The sequence below is a fragment of the Rutilus rutilus genome (assembly GCF_951802725.1).
Source record: "Rutilus rutilus genome assembly, chromosome: 19".
Classification (NCBI taxonomy): Eukaryota; Metazoa; Chordata; class Actinopteri; order Cypriniformes; family Leuciscidae; genus Rutilus; species Rutilus rutilus.
In genome coordinates, this window is record NC_140232.1 from 18765991 (window position 1) to 18788474 (window position 22484).

The window sequence follows — 22484 nt, forward strand, 5'->3', positions numbered from 1 at the left end:
AAGCACACAAACCAGAGTCCTGCACTGATATGAGATCTGGAGAGATGCGCATTGTCTTGTAGAGAAACAGGGAATGAATCTCATATGCAAAGTGGCTTTGCGTGAGTGAATCAGAGCAGGCTTTGTTCAAAGCTGAAAACACAAATTAGGTAAAATGAGAGAAATGCACCATGTTCATTACAGTTCAGCTTACATAAAACAAAATTATAAAACAAGAGAATTTGTGAATTTATTATATTGTCTTCGCTGATGGTAAATATACACAACTCATGCTTGTCATTTATACACTGAGACTACATTTGTTTTCACAATACAATCAGTATTAAATGTTCATGTTATCAGTGTTCGAAATTTGCCTATTCAAATCCTTGTTTGTTTGTTATTTAGATGTAGGCTACTTGGAATTATATTGTATAAAATGCAGTCTGTAAAATTTTACTATTCAAATCTCCTACAAGATGTAGGGACTTGAGTTTTCCACTGTCAAAGTCTGTCATTCTAGTAGGGACAATGATTGATGGGGAATAATTTTAACCTCATAGATTTTTCTATGCAGGGTGTTAAATAAGCTAAATTGGATTTGATATGTAGCCTACAGTGTTGTAGCAAGTTCAGTGACATAGGCCTATACACCAGTCATTTTTTAAAAGAGTTTTAAAAGAAATTATTCAGCAAATGCGCATTAAATTGATGTGACAGTAAAAAGTGACAGTAAAGACATCTATAATGTTATAAATGATTTTTATCTTCTTTCCACAAAAAAATATTATAAAAATGTTTTCACCATTGATGATAATAATAAGAAATATTTCTTGAGCATCTAATTAGCATATTAGAATGATTTCTGAAGGATCATGTGACACTGAAATATTGGCTGCTAAAATTTTTGCTGTGTCTTTACAGGTACAGCCTAAATTACATTTTAAAATATATCCAAATAGAAAACAGTTAGGCTATTTAAAATTTCACAATATTACTTAGCCTATATATATTTATATAATGGTATTTTTGTTCAGATAAATGCAGCCTGCATAAGAGACTGCTTTCAAAAACATCAATCTTCCCAAATCTAAACATTTGAACGGTAGTGTTGTGTTGATGAGAATATTATTTCATTATTCAATATTTCATTTTATTTATTTTCGGCAGGAATAATCCTTGTATTCATGAGTTTTTTTTTTTTTTTTCTGTGAATGGTAGAGTGAGATGAAAATGCAATTAAAATATAAATTCAATTTCAATACATTTAGCATCTTACATTTATTTAAGTTAAAATATAGGCTACAGATTGAATAGGAAAATGAAATAAAAAAATATATATTTATTGAGAATATATTTAAATTATCTTTAAAAACGCGTAGTATGTAGTAATAGTATGTAAAATGTAGTAATTTTGAATAGCCTATTTGTCTCGGTGAAAAGTCTTTCAACCTCCTTCTAAACTGTCTTTCAGTAGACCATGTGACCTTCTTCTGCGCGAGCTCAGCCCAGCTGCACTCCGCAGTCATTCTTCCCCGGTGTTTACCAAATCACCGCCATGCCTTGCATATTGCTGAACCTCTGTGAATATGACACACAAAAACTCGTCAAAATCAGGAGCGTCAGACTTGGGTCGCTGAAATGGACCTTAAACGTAGTGATATTGATGTTCATTTGGTAAGTTTCTGAGCAGTTTGTCTCCGCTGTTGTTCATGCTTGTCGCCTCCGCATCATTTAATAACAAGAGCTCATTCATGTAGGCTACATTCATTGATAGTGTGTGTCATTTACACGTGTTTAGATGTAACGTTACTGACGAAAATTAAACTATTCATTCAGAGTCCCAAGTCATTTTTATGTCTTTACTTTCCAGTATCATGATGTTATGGAATAAGGAATATCAAGAGTATGATCTAGTGGTCAGTTCTGTCACCACAAAGGTTAAGGGAGTGGCAGAGATATCTACACCAGACATTGGAGAAGTCGTGTGGGATGTGGTGGACTACAGTGGACCATCGCAGGTAACCCTACCACCATTTATTATTATTTTTCATACCACTCTAAGGCCTGCCCAGTCGGTCCAATGACAAGCGGGTGAAGGTTTACTGTGTGTTACTGTGTGTTACTGTCTTTTCATCGTGGCAAAGTAATTTAATTCCAATTAAACTTTTATCTGACTCCATTTTATCACGACCTCGAATTTGCCATAGAATAGTTTAGCGATACGTTTGATTATTCTATTTAGCCAAAGTCTTTACTTTTATTATCCTCGTTCATTCGGGTGCCAAAGTCGCACAGGGTCCTCCAGCCATTAATATTATGCGGGCCCACGATCACAAACTCGTCAGTTTTTGGTTACTAAACAGAGGTAATCTCAGGCGGTCGCATTCATGCTTACTCGAGCTAAGATATTTTGTGTAGCCCCCACAGATTCCTTGGTGGGAAGAACACCAAGTTCTCAAGTGTACTTGGGAACTTTAAATCCCAAGTACACTTGAATTAGTGCCAAATATTAGCCGGAACTCTAAAATCGCAGTTGGTGTGCCCTATGCTCCACTCAAAACTGGACGTTAGTCTGTTACTAATCTGACGCAGATTTGCGGTAACAATAGATACAACATAATCTATTAAAGTTAATAATTTCAGAGTAAGTCAGAATGAATCCAAATTTAACAATTTAATATTAGTCAGGTAAATGTATCATGCCAATGACATAATCAGTTCAAAGATAATAAATACAAAACATCAAATGCTCTGGAATAAAGAGCAAAGAAGCAAACCTGACAGAAATTACTTGATGCTGAATTTCTTTAGCACATTCAGCATCACAGGCTGATACTATAAACTATAAATAACGCCGAGCCTCTTGTTGCATTTCTTTAATTACTCAGACTGAGACAGAAACTTCTTTCACATGGAAACATTTGCTAACAGTCAGAGTCAGAATTTGCAGTCAGAGTTTACACCTTTTGAGGGCAGGATACTATTTGCCTGGAAAACACACCATCATCTGTAAAAAAGATATCTCTAAACTCTTAAAACCTTTATTACCTTTTGTTTTACTTCTTTGGGGAGACCTTTGAACCAGTCGCACTGAGACATTCCAAATTATATCAAACATGTATAGTGTTGTATGATAATTGTTCACATTAAAGGTAGGGTAGGTAATCCTGTTCAGAAACACTTTTTTTTATACTGGGTGAAATGGTCCTTCCATCCTGAGAGTAGTCAATACATTATGTGTTCAGAAAAAGGAATGAAAAAAATCTGACCTCTGTAGCAGCTGCAGGACAGTAAAAACTCTGACCAATCACTGCCATTCGGTGCGAATGTAAAGAACCAATCAGATGCCTTCATGTCTCGTGCCCGAGCCCCACTGCGCGCGCTGCCCTGCGTGCACTCATCACATGTCACCGTTCCCGGAAATATTCAGCTCAAAGCACCTGCATATGCAGTCAGCGAAGGCAAACAAGGCAAAAACTACTTCCTCGGACCCTGCCCGCACTCTTGAACGACCTCCTCTGCTTCGCCCTCAACCCCGGACCTGTCCTCGAACCGACGATGCGGTACTTGTCTCCGGACTCGGAGTGTACGTTAGTCTTCATTAGAGTCAACAATGTTTTCATCGTGGAAACTCTTACATGCAAAACACCGTATATGTTATGAATCTTACACGAAATTCACCTTCATCACAGTGTAACTGATGGTAATGGAAAAACGTGTTTCAATGCAACCTGTTTTTAGTTTTGCCTTATAAATATAGCTCGTTACCGAATGAAACTTTACCATTATCGATATGCTAGCTTGATAGTGAGTACTAAAAGAAATCTTATTTGTTTATATTCATAGTGATAAAGTTAGGTATTTTATTACATGTGATTCTGACATGATGTCACTGTATGTACTGCGCTCCGTCCTTCCTCTCCACTCGTCTCAGGTAATAAATGCGTCTTCCAGCTGAGCCTGAGCGTTTGGCGTCGCGCGTTCATGTGTTTTGGGGGCGTGGCTTTGGAAGGAGCTCAGAAGGGAGGGGGTGGGAGTGAATGGAAATAATGAGCTGTGTTTATTGCAGATTAAAAGGTCTACAGTCACTCGATTTTTATATTTTCTTTTTCAGAGTACTTACATTTTAATTATGTATTGGTTAGGGCTGAACGATTAATCGAAACAAAACCGCACACGATTTGCGATTATTTTATGCGCAGCTTGTCAGTGGAGTGCGGCTGATTGGTAGTAAATACTGCCCCATCTGAACGCCAGAGGGCGCTCTCACGCAAACACGCTAAATATGCCCTGCCGCAGAAGTACAATAATGCGAAATCCCTGTCGCTGTAGCTGAATAAACAGAAGATTGAAACGCTTTGATTAAACATGACTTATAAACACGACTGCCTTATTCTGTGTCAGAAGCTCATCATCTCACAGAAGGAGGAGTTCAGCTGTCGTTATGAAGTGAGTCAATGCATGTTATTAAATGTTGTCTTTTGTTGGACAAGAGGTTCATAAATGCTTCTCATGTTTTGGAAAGATAATTGATGCTTGTTGTTTTATAAGCGACTCAAACTCACAGTGCTTTCAGACGGAGCAGCGTTTACAGAGCCGATCATCAATGACAAGCTGCGCATAAAAAAATAATTGCAGCCTTTGCGATTTTAAAATCGCGATAAGCCATCTCGATTTAAGTGCGATTACATGGAAAGTGCGATTAATCGTTCAGCCCTATTGGTATATAAAGACAGTTTAAACAAACTTGGAATGTTTTTTTTTTAGAAAAATCCTACCTAGGCCTACCCTGCCTTTAAACCATATAGATGTTTGGATGAATTTCAGGTGATCTCAGCATGAGAGAGAGAGACGAGATGGGGAAGGGAGAGAATTGTAAATAGGGAGGTGATCAACTCAAGTGTGATCGCGTCTCGAATGGGGATGTTAATATAGCAAGAGAGTTCAGATGTTGGTTTCTCAGAGAGTTGCCTTCTCTTCCAGTTTTTCCAGTCTTACACCACAATAAAAGTGTTCTTAAGTAGATTTAGGTTTGTATTCCAATAACTCTTGAAAACAAGTTAAAAAGTCCTGAAATGTTGTTGTTGTTTTATTTCGGCAGGGAAAAAACTCATTTTTTGTTGCAACAAATGTCATAGTCACAAAGAACCAAAAACAAGGTAATTGCCCAGAGGTAAGTGCATTTACTTTTTATTTCAGTTGCAATACGAAGTATATCTCAAGTCTTGAAGATTTATTTCCATTGTGGCCCATTTTATTTAGTGATGATTATATCTCCATGAATCTCCACTCAATCTCCATTGTCCATATAAGACAAATATAATCCATTCAACAGATGGTCTACTTCTGTTGTTCTACTTGGTTGTTCTACCATTCATATGTTCTACTTCAGGTCCCACCACATGGAAAGCTGTGTCGAACAGACAAAGATTGCGAGAAAGGGTTGTCTGACCAACATAACCATGGTAATGTTACATGAAGATGCAGTTTGTGCCCTGGCTGCAGATTTGTTATGCGGAAACATTTCAATGCCAGACCAATCAATCATTTGTTTGAATATTTGAATAATGCTACCCAAGCTGTATTTTTTATTTTTCAGTGAAAGCCTAAACCGTTATCAGAAGTCTTTCCATGTTCTGAGGTCTGTTCCTGTGTTTGCCTCTAAGGTGTTCAAACAGGTGCTTGTGTGAAGTTGGATATAGTGAGGAAAACATGTGAAGTTAAAACTTGGTGCCCCATTGAGAACAAGAAGAATCCCAGGTGCTGTAATGTGCAATGCTACTTTACAATAAACATACTGTGACAGCAAAGCTATTTGGCAATAGAGAAATGCTGCTAAAGGAGTAAAACAGTTGACACTGCAGTTCAAACTTACCAGTGCTGCCATAGAGACCTTTGAGGAACCTGTTTGAGGAACATGCACTTTTATTTTCCACTTTTACATAAACTGAGATTATTTATGCAGAAGTTTTCTTATGTCAGGCTTTCATTTCTGTTTCCCCAGACCTGCCCTTTTAGCATCTGCAGAAAACTTCACTGTGCTGATCAAGAATAACATCAGATTTCCAGCCTTTAATTACATAAGGTAGTACATTAGTTGTACAGTAGCAAATGCTGTGACATTTACTGAACAAATTTGGTGCATTAACATTTTTTAAGCATATGTGAACAGTTATTGAAGTAAATGCTAGCCAGAAGGAAGCCCAGGGTAATATTCATTATTCAAAAACTGATAATATAGGCATCCATTTATCTTTTTGTCTTAGAAGAAACATCCTCCCTGAAATGAAGGACACTGACATTAAAGGTTGCATCTATAACCATAACAAAAATCCATACTGCCCTATTTTCCGTTTGGGAGACATTGTGAGTGAGGCCAAGGAGAACTTTTCAGAGATGGCAGTGGAGGTAAATGCCTTTCGTTCCAAGCACACTAAAATATTCACTAATGTTAAAAAAATAAAATAAATGAAAGCAAGTCTCTAATGCTAAGAAAGGCTGCATTTATCTGATCAAAACAGTAACATTGTGAAATATTTGTACAAGTTAAAATAACTATTTGCTATTTAAATATTTTAAAATTAAATTTATTCCTATGATGGCAAAGCAGCCTTTACTCCAGTCTTCAGTGCCACATGCAGTTTTATTTTAGTATCATTGATATACTATTATAGTTTTTGTTAATATTTGTATATATATCTTCTGTTTTCACTTTAATTTTAGAATTGCTTAGTGCAGGCGCTAATGGAACCTAGGATGTATCTCGTAAATTACCCCACTAATAATGCCCAGAATGGTACCAAATTTCTAGAGTAGTACAAATAGGTTATGTACTCATAAAACAAGGCATTGGAAAGTTTGTAAGTACATCAGGAGTTTATTTAAATAACACTTGCCTGATGGCTAATGCTACCGCTAACCCGGTCGTTGAGGTCACTTCAGTGATTTGGGAAAAGCACGTAAAAGTCCTGGCAGAAAGCCAGTATATCCAACATTTTTGTATTGTTTTTTTCCGAAGTGTTGACAACTTAGTGTTAACTAATAATTGTTGCAAACTGGTATTACCAACAAAATATTAGTGCATTCCTGGAACTGGACGCTGTCGTTACACTACATCCTTATGCATCGCTTTCTGCCACGACTGCTACAATTTTTCTGATTTTCTGATGAATAAAAAGTTTAAAAGAACAGCATTTATTTGAAATAGAAATCTTTTGTAACATTAAATAAGTCTTTACTGCCAATTTTTATCAATTTGATGCATCCTTATTGATTAAAAGTATTAATTTCTTTTTTTTTTTTATCTTACCGACCCCAAACTTATGAACGGTGGTGTATTTGGGTAATTTAGTTATAAAGCATGCCAGTATAGCATTGTCCATGTATCTGCTTCACAGGGTGGTGTAATTGGGATCCAGATCAACTGGGACTGTGACCTGAACCGCATTTTTCACAAATGTCTGCCCATATACTCGTTCCGTCGCTTGGACGAAAAAGAAAGCAACCGAACCGTGTACCCTGGGCTCAACTTCAGGTATGAACAACTGAAATCATATTGAAAAGTATGTGAACTGTTAAACAGTCCTTTCTTAAAGATTATAATTTTTTTTATAGGTTTGCGAGATACTCTACAGTGAATGGTGTGGAGCAGAGAACGCTCTTTAAAATGTATGGCATTAGGTTTGATGTGATGGTGTTTGGGAAGGTGAGATCATATTATCCTATATTCTCATAACTGTGCATGTTCGCTTTGGATTTTAGGACATACAAAGAGTGCTCTATATTCTTCACAGGCTGGAAAATTCAGCATCATTCAGCTAATCATCTACATTGGATCCACGCTCTCGTATTATGCTCTCGTGAGTAACCCTTAAGCCCTCAAATGGTGATTTTAAAATAATGAAATATTTACCATTGAGTTTTCTTTAGACAACAATATTCCTGGACTGGCTTATTGGTACCGGCTGTTATTCCAAAGAGGCAAAGCAGACCTACACTGAGAGGAAGTTTGAGGCCATTCAGGACCGAGAAGAGGTGAACACACATTAAAAACACTGACTCAGTTTGTTGTGTGGCAGATTTTTCACATTGTTAATGCTTTAAACAAGCTGTAACTTGGATTCTGTATGTATGAATCTAACTTGTTGTAATGTGTCTGTTGCAGTGCTTTCTTTGTGTGTCATTTGTGGATGAGGACAAGTTGAGGGTGGTGAAAAGATCCAGAAAGAAAAGACTACAGGAGACGAAACCCCTTTCCTTACACCAGCGCAAAGTAAGATGCCCAAATTATATTGTCACACTTGCCAGTAAATTAATGCTTGTTTTTAAATCTTAATAAAGCATTATTTTAGTTTTAAAAAACTGTACTAAAAGTCTAGTTCATCCAAAAAAGAAAGTTCTGTCATCATTTACTCATTCTTATGTCATTATAAGCCTGTATGACATACTTTTTTCCACAAAACACAATGAATTCAATACAATGGCAGTACATTCTGACTCACTTTAACACTAATAAAGCACCCAGAAGTGTCAGCAAGCATTCCTTTATTTCCCAAGTGCTGTTCCCAAGAGTTGTTTTTGGTGAAAAAGAAGCTGTTATTTAAGCAATAATATTGTAAAATTGTAAATGGCAAAATCCTGTGCACCATCAATGAATCTTTTACACTGGTTTGCCATCATTATTTTACTGCTAAAATTCTGAAAATGGTGTTAAAATACTGTGAAAATGATCAGCAAGCAGCATGTACCATTTCGCTGACATGCTTTTGTGCTTTCTTCAGCTTCAGTGTTCTGTATGTACTGAAATTGTTTTGAATTCATTCATGTATCTAGGTTTTTTGTTTAGAACAATGTTAGGGTAAGTAAATGATGACTTTCATTTTCAAAAAATATTTTTTGGATTCATTTATTATATCACAAATTAAATTTTCAGTCAGATACTAATAGTTTTTATTAATATTTTGAATTAGTTCTTATTTAAAAAAATTCCAATTTCATTCAAAATTTTTTATTAGAATTAGTTTTTGTAATGTCTACATTTTATTTTAGTTTGGGGTTTTGTATTACAAGTTAAACTAAATGAAAATGAGAAATGTTGCCTCACCAACTAGCTGAAATAAAATTAATGTTTTTAATATTTTCAGTTAAAGTTGATTTTTTTCAAGTTTTGTAGTTTTAGGGGCTGTTTACACAATACCATTTTCAACTAAAAACGGAAAACTTTTTATGCGTTTTGGCCGTTCATTTACATGACAAAGGTGTTTTGGGGGCCTGAAAATGCATAATTTTTTTAAACAATGCCGTTATTGTTTGTGTAAATTGCAAAAACGTGCATTTGTGAAAAAAAGAGATGTCATATTCATGCATATTACATGTTCAGTCTATAGGGGTGTGGTGTTTCTTTACAAAGTTACATCGCCCACTACTGGCCTGGATGCATAATACAGCATTTTTAATCGTTTTCGCGGATCCATGTGAATGGGGATCGTTTTAACAACATTGTCGTCTATAAGCAAAAAAACTCAAAGGATAAACTTTTCCGTTTTTAGTACATCGTTGTCGTGTAAACGTACCCTTAGTTACTTATAATAGCCCTGGTCTGTTCTCTATCAGAATGATTTGGCGAGCATGAAGACTCTGATGAGTGTTCTGCAGTGTGACCAAAGCAGAAGTGAGCCAGTACAGAATAGCCAGGGTGGTGGACTTATGGTAGACAAAAACCTTCCCAGAAGGCACAGCAGCGGACAGAGCACAGATACACCATTACTGGAGATGTCACAGTCCGGGTGTCCGGCCTGGTGTCAGTGTGGGTGCTGCCGGCTTTCAGACATCCTGCAGGAGCAGCTGTGCTGTCGATCAGGAAAAGGGCGCTGCATAACCTCCTCCCCGCTCTTTTCAACACTGGTTGTCAGTCGCTCAGTCCTGGAGACTGCTTTGTTCTATGTGGATCCCCTAGCAGAGCTGCATGAGGAGGCTCTGCGCCATGGAGCCTATGCTCAATTCATTAGATGGCGGTTTGGTGACAGCACACCCAGAGATGCTATTCCAGTAATACCAAGTTGCTGCATATGGAGGATAAGAGCAGAATACCCAAGCCCTGATGGGAAATACAGTGGCCTTAGACTTTATCAGGCCGTACCATCAGAATTCAACAGATAATAGACTTTATTCGTTTTATGATTAGATATTCAATCAGAATGACAATGTCTTATGATTATGCATAAAAGGGAATGATACTAACTACAATCAATAATACAGAATATGATTGGTCATTTTTACAATTTTAACCTGCAAAGCAAACAAACTATGTGTCATATTAACCCCCAAAACATGATCATGTCATTAAGTTTTTACTAAGACAGATGCCTTTGAAGTAAAAAAAAAAGAATTAATAAATTAATCCAGAGGTCAAGCATGTACAGCCAAACTGGTTTACTAATGATTTACACTGATACACTCATAAACTGCAATAAGTATGTTATCATATGTATTAAATGTGATGGATACAATTTAGTATACAATACTGTTTAAAAGTTTGGTCAGTAAGATGTTTTTTTTCTTTCAAAGAAATTAATACTTTTATTTAGGGAGGATGCATTTAATTGATCAAAATGTTGTGCTGCATAATATAGGCCTATCACAAAAATATTAAGCAGCACGACTGTTTTCAACATTGATAATAATAAATAAATGTTTTTTTGAGCAGCAAATCAGCATATTCAAATGATTTTTGAAGGATCATGTGACACCGAAGACTTGATTAATGATGCTGAAAATTCAGCTGCCATTACAGGATTTAAATTGTAATAATATTTTAGAATAATGTAGTTTTTCTGTTTTTTTTTTTAATCGAAGAAATGCAGCCTTTTTGAGTTTCAGAGACTTCTTTCAAAAATATATAAAAAAACCTTACTAACCCCAAACTTTTGAATGGTACCCTATTGTATGAAAAAAAAATACAAGAGCATATTTGATGCTGATGGTTTTAAGTGCAGTGAAAGTGTCCAGTCCATTCCATCATTGAGTCCCATATGAGGTGCTCTCCATGGAGCTCTATAACAGTAAAAAAAAGTATAAATATATATAATTTTGCAAAACAATAAATAAATCATTTAGAAAAATTGAAGTGACTTTTACTCACCAGTGGCACACTGTCACTTTTTTTGTCCAGGTGAATAAATTTATGTTTGGCATAGTCACGGTCCTTCATACAAGTAAGCATGACCCAGTCACAAACAGCATTCACCTGGGAGAAATTCAGGAACAATATGAAAATACTTGATTCAAAGCCATTTTACTCAAATAGGTGATTAAAAATAATAATAATAATAATAATAACTAGTGCTTACCAAGCTAAGAAAGGCAAGAGTGGCCCCAAGATTCACAATAGTGGGCACAATATGGAATTTACCAGCCTAAAGAGACAAAACAATACAGAGTAAACAAATCTGAAGGTTGACTAAGATGCTGGTTGTTATATCTTGCTTTAGAGACTAGCAGACAAACCTTCCCAAACACTATCACATCAAAGCGGATTCCAAAGCCCTTTATCAATGTCCGTGTTTCAATGCCTTCATTGTTTTTATAATATTTAGCATATCTGAGGGAAAGTACAAAATTATTATCCAATAGAAAAAATGATAGCTTTAGATACAAAATGTTACAATCAAAAATCGAAATTTTCAATGTACCGGAAATTGTTGCCAGGGGCAACGTTATTTTCAGGATTTTTGTTGTCCAGTCTGCTGAAAGAATATCTTGGAATGCAGAAGTGTTCTGGGAAGTCCAAGTCACAACTCCAGTCAATGAAAATCGCGATAATACCACCCTTTAACATTGAAACACACTGTCAATTACAAGTAAAATACAAGTAAAGAAAAGTAAAATACTAAAAATAAATACACTATTGTTCAAACGTTTGGGGTTGGTTTTTGAACGAAGTCTCTTATGCTCAACAAGACTGCATTTAGGGGATATATATATATATACATGCACACTAATTTGGTGCTTAAGAAAAATCTATTTTATCAATGTTGCTCAACCGTATAAACCATTATAATAATTTTTTTTTTTAAATCAAGATTCTTTGTTGAGTAGAAAGAAATACAAAGTTGTATTTCATGAAACTATAGATGGCTTATAGGTCCTTTGCCAGGGGTGCAGTGGGGTCATCAAATTTGAATAAGCAAGTGATAATGTACATCACAAAATTAACCCCGACAGGGTGATCAGGGCCCCCAGCCAGCAGCAGCAAGAGGGTATTCCAGAAAGCAAGGTTATCCCGTCAAACATACACTGAACTCTTAGTTGATTAACCCAATCCTTTCTTACTCAAAGTATACTGGTTCCAAAAACGCATCCGGGAGTAAGTTCTAACCCAGAGTATGTTCACAGTTAACACACAAGGCATTCTCAACAGAGGAACCATGGAAACGAACGCTAAGAAAAGCACGCCATACTACTTTTAATGTCGATTTACATACTTGTTGAATATCGCCCCTATTTAGAGGTTGTGCAATCAGTTTTCAATCTTTTTGTTTAATATACTTTAATCACTGTGAATAAGAACTACATTGTTTGTTTGATGCTAATTATACAATACAAAGAAAGACTGATTAAACTAAATAAGTGTGCGCTTGCAAAGATAACATGGCTGTAAAAGTTTCTTTTTTATGTTTAGTCGTTTTGCTTCTACATTGCTTGAAAGGTAAGATACAGTGCTATGCATAAGTTTAGACACCCATGCTAAAGTTGACTAAAAAGAGGAATAAAAAATCATCTTTTGGAAATTGAACTTAATGCCTTAATTAAAAAAATTAGGAAAAATCCAACCTTTAAGGACACCAATTTTCTTTGTGAATGAATAATGTATCGTAAATAAATAAATGTTCTTCCTTAAAATACAGGGTGCATAAGTCTGGACACCCCTATGTTAAATTCCCATAGAGGCAGGCAGATTTTTATTTTTAAGTTTTTATTTTTTTATTTTTTTAGGATACTATGCATCCTGATAAAGTTCCCTTGGCCTTTGGAATTAAAATAGCCCCACATCATCACATAGCCTTCACCATACCTAGAGATTGGCATGGGGTACTTTCCATAAGATCATCTGTCAATGCAAATCAAACTAGCTATTAGGCTAACTGAAATAAAACCATGCCAATCTCTAGGTATGGTGAAGGGTGTGTGATGATGTGGGGCTATTTTAATTCCAAAGGCCAAGGGAACTTTATCAGGATGCATAGTATCCTGGATCCATGAAGTAACTGGCCTTTAAAAATAAAAATCTGCCTGCCTCTATGGGAATTTAACATAGGGGTGTCCAAACTTATGCACCCTGTATTTTAAGGAAGAACATTTATTTATTTACGATACATTATTCATTCACAAAGAAAATTGGTGTCCTTAAAGGTTGGATTTTTCCTAATTTTTTAAATTAAGGCATTAAGTTCAATTTCCAAAAGATGATTTTTTATTCCTCTTTTTAGTCAACTTTAGCATGGGTGTCTAAACTTATGCATAGCACTGTACATCATAAATGTTTTTTTAGTATAGAAATACATTATAACATAGAAAACGTCCTGTTGCAAAAATAAAAAAAACGGCTGAATGTAGATTAACGATGTGTGAGATGCTAATATATATATTTTTTTGCATATATCAATATAACTATTTATGATATTGTGCACAATCTGTTAGGCCCACTGGAGCCTCATCAATATGGCACACATGCGCTGAACACCTCTGAAGTAAACTAATTCTGAAACAGGGCCTGCTCCGGAGCAAGTTGCTATGGCAACTTACATACCGTGAAAGTTACCTCCGTTTTTGGGACCGAAAGTTGAGGTTATCCTTGCCCTTAAACATACCCGGCTATGTCACATAACCTGCTTTCTGGAATACCCCTAGATCTATTCCGCCAAAGATCAAATATTTCAACATTGTCATATTACCATGCCAAACAGTCTGAGAGTTGTCATGACAGAACAGCATTTATCTGAAATAAAAATCGTTTGTAACATGTCTTTACTGTCACTATACTGCCATAATTGAATGTATACTTGCTGAATAAAAGCAATACATTATATTGAATCCATTATGTTGTATTAAAAAAAATATTTGTTGTGACCCTAAACTTTTGAACAGTAGTGTATAAGTAATACAGATATACAGTTGTAATCGAAATGATTCAACCCCCATTGCAAATCAGGTTTATTGGCAAAGTTTACAGACTTTCAGCTGTTTGCTATCAACAAATTAAAAGAAATTGAAATAGCTCAACACAACAAGTGGTTTCCCCAAATTCAGCTGAAAATGCAACTTTAATGATGTCTGCAGTCTCAAAATTATCTAACCGCTTCATGGCAAGCATCTTTAGTACATAGTAGAACACTCTTTTGCTGTTATGACCTGCTGCAAACGAGATGTATTAAGAATTGATAAATTAGGAAATGCCGGACAGTCTGGTTGGGGGTGACCAGACACTGAGAGGACAAAAGGACCTCTCTGGAGATTACCATTTGAACTGGCTCTCGTGCACCACCGAGACGAAAGTCTCACCTCCGAATCATCTTCATCTACATCTCTTTCCCTCTCCCCTCACCCCCTCTCTCTCATGCTCAGATGATCACCTGAATTCACCCAAGAAAATGTATAGTTTAATGTGAATGATTATCACAGAGTATTTTTCATGTTTGGTATCATTTAAAATGTCACAGTGCGACTGGTGCAAATGTCCCCTTTCCAAATAAGTAAAACAAAAGGTAATAAGGTTTTTGAGAGTTTATGGATAACTGGCACACAAGGAGGGGTTGGCCTCTAGACAAATGGTCTCCCTACACCCAAAGGTGCGACCTCTGAATGCAAATTTCTTTTGTTAGCACGTTTCCATGTGAAAGAGGTCTGGCTATTTAATGAAATGCAGCAGGGAGTTCGGGGCCTTTTCTGTAACTCAGAATCGCCTGAGAGATCTCTCAGCCTCATGTATTTCTCAATGTTGGGTTGCATCTTTTCTCTTTATTCTAGAGCATTTGATGTTTTGTATCAATTATCTTTGAATTGATTATGAAATTGGCATGATACATTTACCTGACATAATAAATTGTTACATTTGATTATTCTAACTGACTTTGACATTATTTTCATTGAAGAGTCAAACATTCGCTCATAATTAATGATCCACAGATATCACTAAAACCTTTTCATTTATGGAGTCAGATGAAATAACGAGAGAATAAATATTCAAATGTATTGCATTTAATCAAAAAAATACTTTGCCTCGAGAAAAGGACAGTAACACGTAAAGACCTTCCGCGCTGGTCGGATGCCGGACTTTGGGCCGATTTAGCGCGAGCTTACACCAGACAGCAGCTTCTGGCAGCGTTTCTGAGGAATCTTTAGCCCATTCATCATGAGCAATGGCCTCCAGTTCAGTAATATTCTTGGGTCTGCGTGCTGCAACCGCTTTCAGATCCCACCAGAAATTTTCTATGGGCTTCAAGTCAGGTGACTGTGATGGCCACTGTAAAATCTTCCAGGACTTCTTCTGCAACCAAGCCTTAGTGGGATTTGAGGTATGCTTGGGATTATTTTACGCCCAGGCTTCCTCACTGACGGCATGACGTTTTCTCCTAACAGATTTCCTGATACTTCAATGAATCCATCTTGCCTACCACACGCTGCAGGTTTCCAGTGCCAGATGATACAAAGCAGCCCCAGAACATCACAGAGCCACCACCATGCTAGACTGTAGATGGATTGTTCTTTTCAGCATATGCTTCATTCTTCTTCCTCTAGACCAGGGTTTCTCAAACTCGGTCCTGGAGGGCCACTGTCCTGCACAGTTTAGCTCCAACCCTGATCAAACACACCTGAGCAAGCTAATCAATGTCTTCAGGATCACTAGAAACTCACAGCTAGGTGTGTTTGATCAGGGTTGGAGCTAAACTGTGCAGGACAGTGGCCCTCCAGGACCGAGTTTGAGAAACCCTGCACTAGCCACATCTGATCCATAGTAGTCCAGGCAAAGTAACTCATTTTGGAGCCAAAAATAGAACTAATTGTAAAATAATTTTTTTTCCGCATAGATCATTTCTATAAGGTGTCCAGAACAACATACTAAAAGTCCTAAGAAATCCTAGTTGAGGAAATATGTTTAATTCTCATCAATCTGAGATGTGTGCCAGTAAGGCCAGACAACAATACCCCCAATGGGGCTATTTTTTTCCTTTACTCCTATCAAAATAAAACTTTACACAATGAAAGTCTACATGAAAAGTAAAACATTTTGTATTAGAAGTTTCTTAGAAAATTAATTTGAATATGCAAATGAGCAATATACTAATCGAATATGCCCAAAATACACCCTATTGGGCTTATTTTTTCCCTTCACTCCTATCACAATCAAACCTCACACAGTGAAAGTATACATGAAAAGTAACATTTTCATGTTAATGTGTGGTGAGCACACTGGCGCTGTTGTACTGTGGCTGCCGTCGCATCATCTCAGTGGATGCTGCACACTGGTGGTGATTGAGGAGAGATCCCCTGATATGATTGTAAAGCGCTTTGGGTGTACAGTAGTACATATGAAAGCACTATATAAATGCCTCATTCATTCATTCAAAGTCAGAATAGCCATCTTAATCTTTAGTAACGTGGTGAGATTAAATTTTGGGCTGGTAGATTTACAAATGATTGGTATTGTTGGTAAGATTACGAGATTACAGGCGTTGGTCGTTCTTACCAACTAAACGATTCACTCTCACACAGAAGACCGATGAAAAACCAGATATACACACTTTCCAGACATTCCAGCTCTTTAAAATAATTTTGCCAGACACCAAAACTGCTTGTAGTTAGCAAGTATTTCAGACCAGGCGGGCCACACATCAGACTTCCACCGTTTGTGGCCAAAACTACTTTTCATCTTGAAGTAGCATCGCCTAGTCTAATGAAACGAACTAACGTTAGCTTGCTAGCACTAGCAAATTCTATTGGGCCTAATTTCATTGCTAGACAACACTGTTTTCTTTTCTTTTTTGTTTATGCAGTGTTTAATGTACGTAAATAGGGAGAAATGGAGAAGTGTAAAATATGTAATGAGTCATTCAGTGATGAAAACACATTGGTTGTTCTACGAGCAAAAGGCAGCAATGGTGTGAACCGTGCCAGTGCTCCAAGCCAGGCAGTTTTCAGGTTAAAGGCGAGTCTAAAAGCAGCATTGCCATCACCCATTGGCAGTAGGATGATTGGATGAAGATTGGGCCGATGTATTTGTCATACATATGAATGGTGTTTCTGCAAATTAGGACATATTCAATAAGTGTGAGCTCATGTGCATATTCAAATTCATTTAAAAAGAAACTTGTAATACAATAAAATACTTTTCATCTATACTTTTACTATGTAAAGTTTTATTGTGATAGGAGTAAAGGAAAAAATTAAGTCTATTTGGGTGTATTTTGGGCATATTCGATTAGTGTATTGCTCATTTGCATATTCAAATTAATTTTCAAAGAAACTTGTAATACAGAAATGTTTACTTTTCATGGGTACTTTCATTGTGTAAAGTTTCATTTTTATAGGAGTAAAGGAAAAAAATAACCCAATTGGGGTGTATTGTTGTCTGGCCTTACTGGCACACATCTCGGATTGATGAGAATTAAACATATTTCCTCAACTAGGATTTCTTAGGACTTTTAGTATGTTGTTCTGGACACCTCAAAAAAAATGATCTAAGCTGCAAAAAATTATTTTACAATTAAGTCTGTCGTAAAACGCTACTTTCCTGGACTGTAGGGCAGAAAAGGTTTCATCGCTCCACAGGACAGAATCCCCAAACTTCTGTGGCTTATTTATATGATTTTGAGCAAATTGGAGCCGACTTTTCTTGTGCTTTTGGGTCAGTAGTGGTGTACGTCTTGGAGTAGTCTTTTAGTACGCGCCTTACTGTCCAAGCTGGAACCTCAGTGCCTGTTGCCACCAAGTTTTACTGCAGGTCTTTTGCAGTCACTCAAGGGTTTTTCTGAACCTGCCTTCTCATAAATCTGGTGGCAACTTTTGATAGCTTCCTTTTTCTGCCCGGTCCAGGTAGTGTAACCACCGTTCCTTTAACTTTAAACTTGTGGCCTATGCTTCCTACGGTTTCTCTAGGAACATTTAGTGCCTTCGCTATCTTATTATATATTTATATATATATATATTTTTGTATCCCGTTCCTTGTTTGTGAAGGCCAATAACATATTCTTAACTATTTAGACCATTCTTTTGACTTCTAACATGCAGTCAAACGTGACACTCAACAAACCTAGCCAGTTCAGGCATTCCATGTGTTCTAGCTCAAGCACACCTGATGCAACTAATGAAGCCCTTGATTAGTTTGCATCAGATGTGCTCGAGACAACACCTGTATTGCAGATTTGTGCTGTTGTGAGGGATTCTATTCAGGGGGTTGAATAATTTTTAGACTGCAGAGGCCATTAAAAGTTGCATTTTCAGTTGAATTTGGGGAAACCACTTGAAACATTTGTTGTGTTGAGCTATTTAAATCACTTTTGTTTACAGACTGAATGCCAATAAACCTGACTTGCAATAGGGGTTGAATAATTTTGATTACAATTGTATAGCATTATTGAAGATACAGACTTTAATGGCAATGACGCTGAAGTCCTCTCCTGCCTCGGTCACAATGTCCCCCAGACGGAAAATAGGACAGTGTGGGTCTGTTTTACGATTAAACGTGCAGTTTTTTAAGTATGTGGAGTTGATGTGTTGCAGAATGTTTCGCCTAGAAATAACACAAAACATGACATTGAAAGGATCAAATTTACATAACTCAAATTTTTATTTAAAATAATGTTTCTCTCTCAACCAGTCATCTTTGAAGACCTTGGATTTAAAGGGATACTCCACTTTTTTCGGAAATATGCTCATTTTACATCTCCCCCAGAGTTAAACAGTTGAGTTTTACCGTTTTAGAATCCATTCAGCCGAACTCCGGGTCTGACGGTACCACTTTTAGCATAGCTTAGCACAGATCATTGATTCTGATGAGTCCAGTAGCATTTCTTTCAAAATGACCAAAGAGTTTCAATATTTTTCCTATTTAAAACTTGACTCTTCTGTAGTTAAACCGTGTACTAAGATCGACGGAAAATGAAAAGTTGCGATTTTCTAAGCCTATATGACTAGGAACTACTCTCATTCCGGCGTAATAATCAAGGAACTGTGCGGCTGTACCATGAGTGCAGCAGGCGTAATGATATGACGCAGCGCCTGAAAATAGGTCTAATAGGTTAGACAAACTTAGTCCCGGTCACGTTGGAAGAAGTTACCGAGCTGGGGACTATTTTCAGGCGCTGCGTCATATCATTACGCCTGCTGCACCCATGGTACAGCCGCACAGTTCCTTGATTATTACGCTGGAATGAGAGTAGTTCCTAGCCATATAGGCTTAGAAAATCGCAACTTTTCATTTTCCGTCGATCTTAGTACACGGTTTAACTACAGAAGAGTCAAGTTTTAAATAGGAAAAATATTGAAACTCTTTGGTCATTTTGAAAGAAATGCTACTGGACTAATCAGAATCAATGATCTGTGCTAAGCTATGCTAAAAGTGGTACCGTCAGACCCGGAGTTCGGCTGAATGGATTCTAAAACGGTAAAACTCAACTGTTTAACTCTGGGGGAGATGTAAAATGAGCTTATTTCCGAAAAAAGTGGAGTATCCCTTTAAAGGAACCGTATGTAAGATTGTGGCCAAAACTGGAACTGCAATCACTTTCAAATTACTGTAGAGCGGTGTATCCCCTCACAACATGACATCATCAACATCAGTTGAGGGCTGCAACTTCACCTTTAAATGACAATATCCTGGCCGGACTACTGTTGTCAGTGATATAAGTATTTGAAATGAACATGATTTCTTAATGTCTAGTGACATATCAGGGCCATTTTATGATTCATTGAAATACATTTCTTACATACGGTTCCTTTAAATGATTACCATAATAATGTTACCATGTTGTTTCTGTTCATCTATGATTAAAGTGCATGACCTACAAATGAATGAACTTACTTTCTGAAACTGAACATTGGATATTGTATGTTGTTTTTGATGAGCACTGTGAAGTCCTCCGCTGCACTTAGAAGAGCAGGTCTGTACGATCACAAACTATATTAATATTCCCAGTTTCAATTGTGCAAACTGCATCAAACTTGTTCACTTTTACTAAAGAAACTCACTTTGGAATGATGGTATCATTTTCAAGTGGACACCATGCCATCACCTCACAGGTTTTGATTGTATCCGAGTATTGTACACATCGGCCAGTCTGAACACCTGCGAGGAGGATCACAGAGATCGCTTTGTGGCATTGATTTGCGTCTTACATCTCTAATATCGTGCAGCGTTATGCAGAACATGAAAACTCACCATTGCCACGGATTTCATTGAATCCCTCTTTACAATCACTGTCTGATTTACAAATAGTGAATTCACTTGGAATCTGTAAAAAGGAATCATTCATAATGCAACGTGTAACTCTTCATGTGTGAGAGTGGACATATGCAAATCTGTTTTATCGTACCTCAGGACAGCTGCTCTGGGTCTGGCCAGGAGTGACAATCATATTTGTTAACACAAAGAAAGAGTTTTCTCCCTACCAAAAAAAAAAAAAGAAGAATGCTTGAATGTGGAATTAATTTCTACAAAATGTATGTCTGTTAGACAAACAAATTAACTCAAATTAAGAGAAACCACTGTATTTCCTCTGCAATGGGTTTCTGTCAAACAAATTAGATACCTGGGGTGGGATGACATATTCAGATACGTCCCAAACATGAACTCCCTCAATGGATGAATTGGTCAAAATGTTTCCTTTCACCTTGGTGCTGACTGAGCTGATCACTGAGTCTTGGTTCTGGTAAGCGCGCTGATACCAGCAGACATATCTTTAAAAAGTATACAGATATGGAGTTACCCTGAACAGTCAAGACTGCATTGAATTTCACTGAGAACATGACACGCTTAAATGTGTAAGTAATGTACAGTACTATGCAGAAATCTTAGGCACGTTAGTATTTTCCCAAGAAAATAGTTTTGATTTATCTTTTTCTGTAGTGTGTCAGTTTACATTTCCAAACATTCCTTTTGCCATTAATTGTAATAATCCAGTGAGATTTTTGTATGCACAAGCAGTCTGACAACAGCCGGTGCTCCACACGAAGATCTGATCTCACTATCATCGTGTCTGTCGGTGATCACATGAAGAAACAGAAAAAACTGAGGCTAAAGACTAAATCCAGAAGAACTGTGGCAACATCTCTAAGACAGCTGAAGAAACCTTCCTGCAAAGCCTTTTCAGGTAGCTTTGCAGGAAGGTTTCTTCAAGTGTCTTGGAGTCGTTGCTGCAGTTTTTCTACATTTAGTCTGTTTCAGGTTTTTTTTCATGCGATCACAGACTTGATGGTGAGATCAGATCTCCATGTGGAGTACCAGCTGTTGTCAGACTCCTTCTGCATACAAAATTCTCACTGGATTATTAAAATTTTGGGTAAAATGAATGTTTGGAAATGTATACTGATATTTGCTACTGAAACGCTACAGTAAAAGATAAAAAATAACTGGCCTAAAACCATTTTTTGGTGAAAATACTAACGTGCCTAAGACTTTTGCACAGTACTGTACAACAATAGGCTTGTCAAACTCTAATTCAGGGGCGTCCAAACCTGCTCCTGGAGGTAAGAGTGTTGGAGCTAAACTCTGCACGATGCTGGCTCTCCTGGAGCAGGAATGGACACCCCGTTCGAATTAAATCAAATTACATTCTTATTCAAAGTGACTTAAAAATGAAATGAATACAAGTAGATGCAATCAATATTTCTTTTGAAGTACAATAAGGCCATGAATTATCTCAAAATATACTCACATGACAACATAGGCGATGATCAAGAACTCTATCAGTCTGAAGAGGAGTCCTAGTCTTTTGCTAGTAATAACCAGCGTTACAGGTGTTTGATATTCAAAAAGACAGTCGAGGCAAACACAACAGCTGCACTTAGAGCCCATTGCTGAAGAAACGTCCACTATGAAACAACAGTACTTGATGTAAGGTCAGAACACTATGCGTCTTTCTGTAGCCTGATATCTACTACACTTCTCAATAGAATTTACACATGCTTTGAATGTAATTTCTTATCATACACGAGCAATGGATGTGTTAAGATAAGCACTGCTATTCATCTGCATGCATTTGGTTAAACAGTACCAGTAGCATTTGCACTCGGCACATTTGCAAGCCAATGTCTACAACTGTGTAAAACCCATGAAAATCAAGTGGTTGAATCCTCTCAGCAATGACCAACACCTCCTAAGCTATAATTATAACAGAAAATGCACTAAAACGTGTCCTTACTGTAGTACATCTCAGTACTTGACAGCTCATTTAGTATGATCGATAAATACAGTATACAAAATTATAAACGTTAACAAAAAATTCTGC

At 36.9% G+C, this 22484-nt stretch overlaps 2 protein-coding genes across 2 annotated transcripts; one reads left to right on the forward strand and one right to left on the reverse strand.

Annotated features, from left to right (window-relative positions):
- The first annotated feature begins 1440 nt into the window (after nt 1-1440).
- On the forward strand, nt 1441-10141 carry p2rx7 (purinergic receptor P2X, ligand-gated ion channel, 7). Its single transcript, XM_084389655.1, has 13 exons — nt 1441-1656; nt 1853-2000; nt 5084-5155; nt 5375-5447; nt 5649-5742; nt 5987-6067; nt 6249-6390; nt 7380-7516; nt 7597-7687; nt 7776-7841; nt 7912-8016; nt 8147-8254; nt 9595-10141. Exons 1-13 carry the CDS (start codon nt 1538-1540, stop codon nt 10138-10140), a joined length of 1782 nt encoding a protein of 593 aa, XP_084245781.1. The 5' UTR covers nt 1441-1537; the 3' UTR covers nt 10141.
- A 533-nt stretch (nt 10142-10674) lies between these two features.
- On the reverse strand, nt 10675-22387 carry p2rx4b (purinergic receptor P2X, ligand-gated ion channel, 4b). Its single transcript, XM_084389656.1, has 12 exons — nt 21912-22387; nt 20787-20934; nt 20571-20642; nt 20417-20489; nt 20227-20323; nt 20060-20140; nt 18628-18769; nt 11673-11809; nt 11488-11581; nt 11331-11396; nt 11123-11227; nt 10675-11034 (listed from the first exon to the last, which is right to left on the reverse strand). The coding sequence occupies exons 1-12, from the start codon at nt 22049-22051 to the stop codon at nt 10999-11001; spliced, it is 1191 nt and encodes a 396-aa protein (XP_084245782.1). The 5' UTR covers nt 22052-22387; the 3' UTR covers nt 10675-10998.
- Between the last annotated feature and the right edge of the window lie 97 nt (nt 22388-22484).

Excerpts from the sequence above, each read along its gene's own strand:
- p2rx7 (XM_084389655.1), top strand. The coding sequence starts at position 1,538 with ATGCCTTGCATATTGCTGAACCTCTGTGAATATGACACACAAAAACTC. Across the intron at positions 7,517-7,596 it reads TACCCTGGGCTCAACTTCAG|GTTTGCGAGATACTCTACAG; the intron begins GTATGAACAACT and ends TTTTTTTTATAG. Across the intron at positions 7,842-7,911 it reads CGCTCTCGTATTATGCTCTC|ACAACAATATTCCTGGACTG; the intron begins GTGAGTAACCCT and ends AGTTTTCTTTAG.
- p2rx4b (XM_084389656.1), bottom strand. The coding sequence starts at position 22,051 with ATGGGCTCTAAGTGCAGCTGTTGTGTTTGCCTCGACTGTCTTTTTGAA. Across the intron at positions 20,490-20,570 it reads CCCAGAGCAGCTGTCCTGAG|ATTCCAAGTGAATTCACTAT; the intron begins GTACGATAAAAC and ends TCCTTTTTACAG. Across the intron at positions 11,582-11,672 it reads GCCCCTGGCAACAATTTCCG|ATATGCTAAATATTATAAAA; the intron begins GTACATTGAAAA and ends ACTTTCCCTCAG.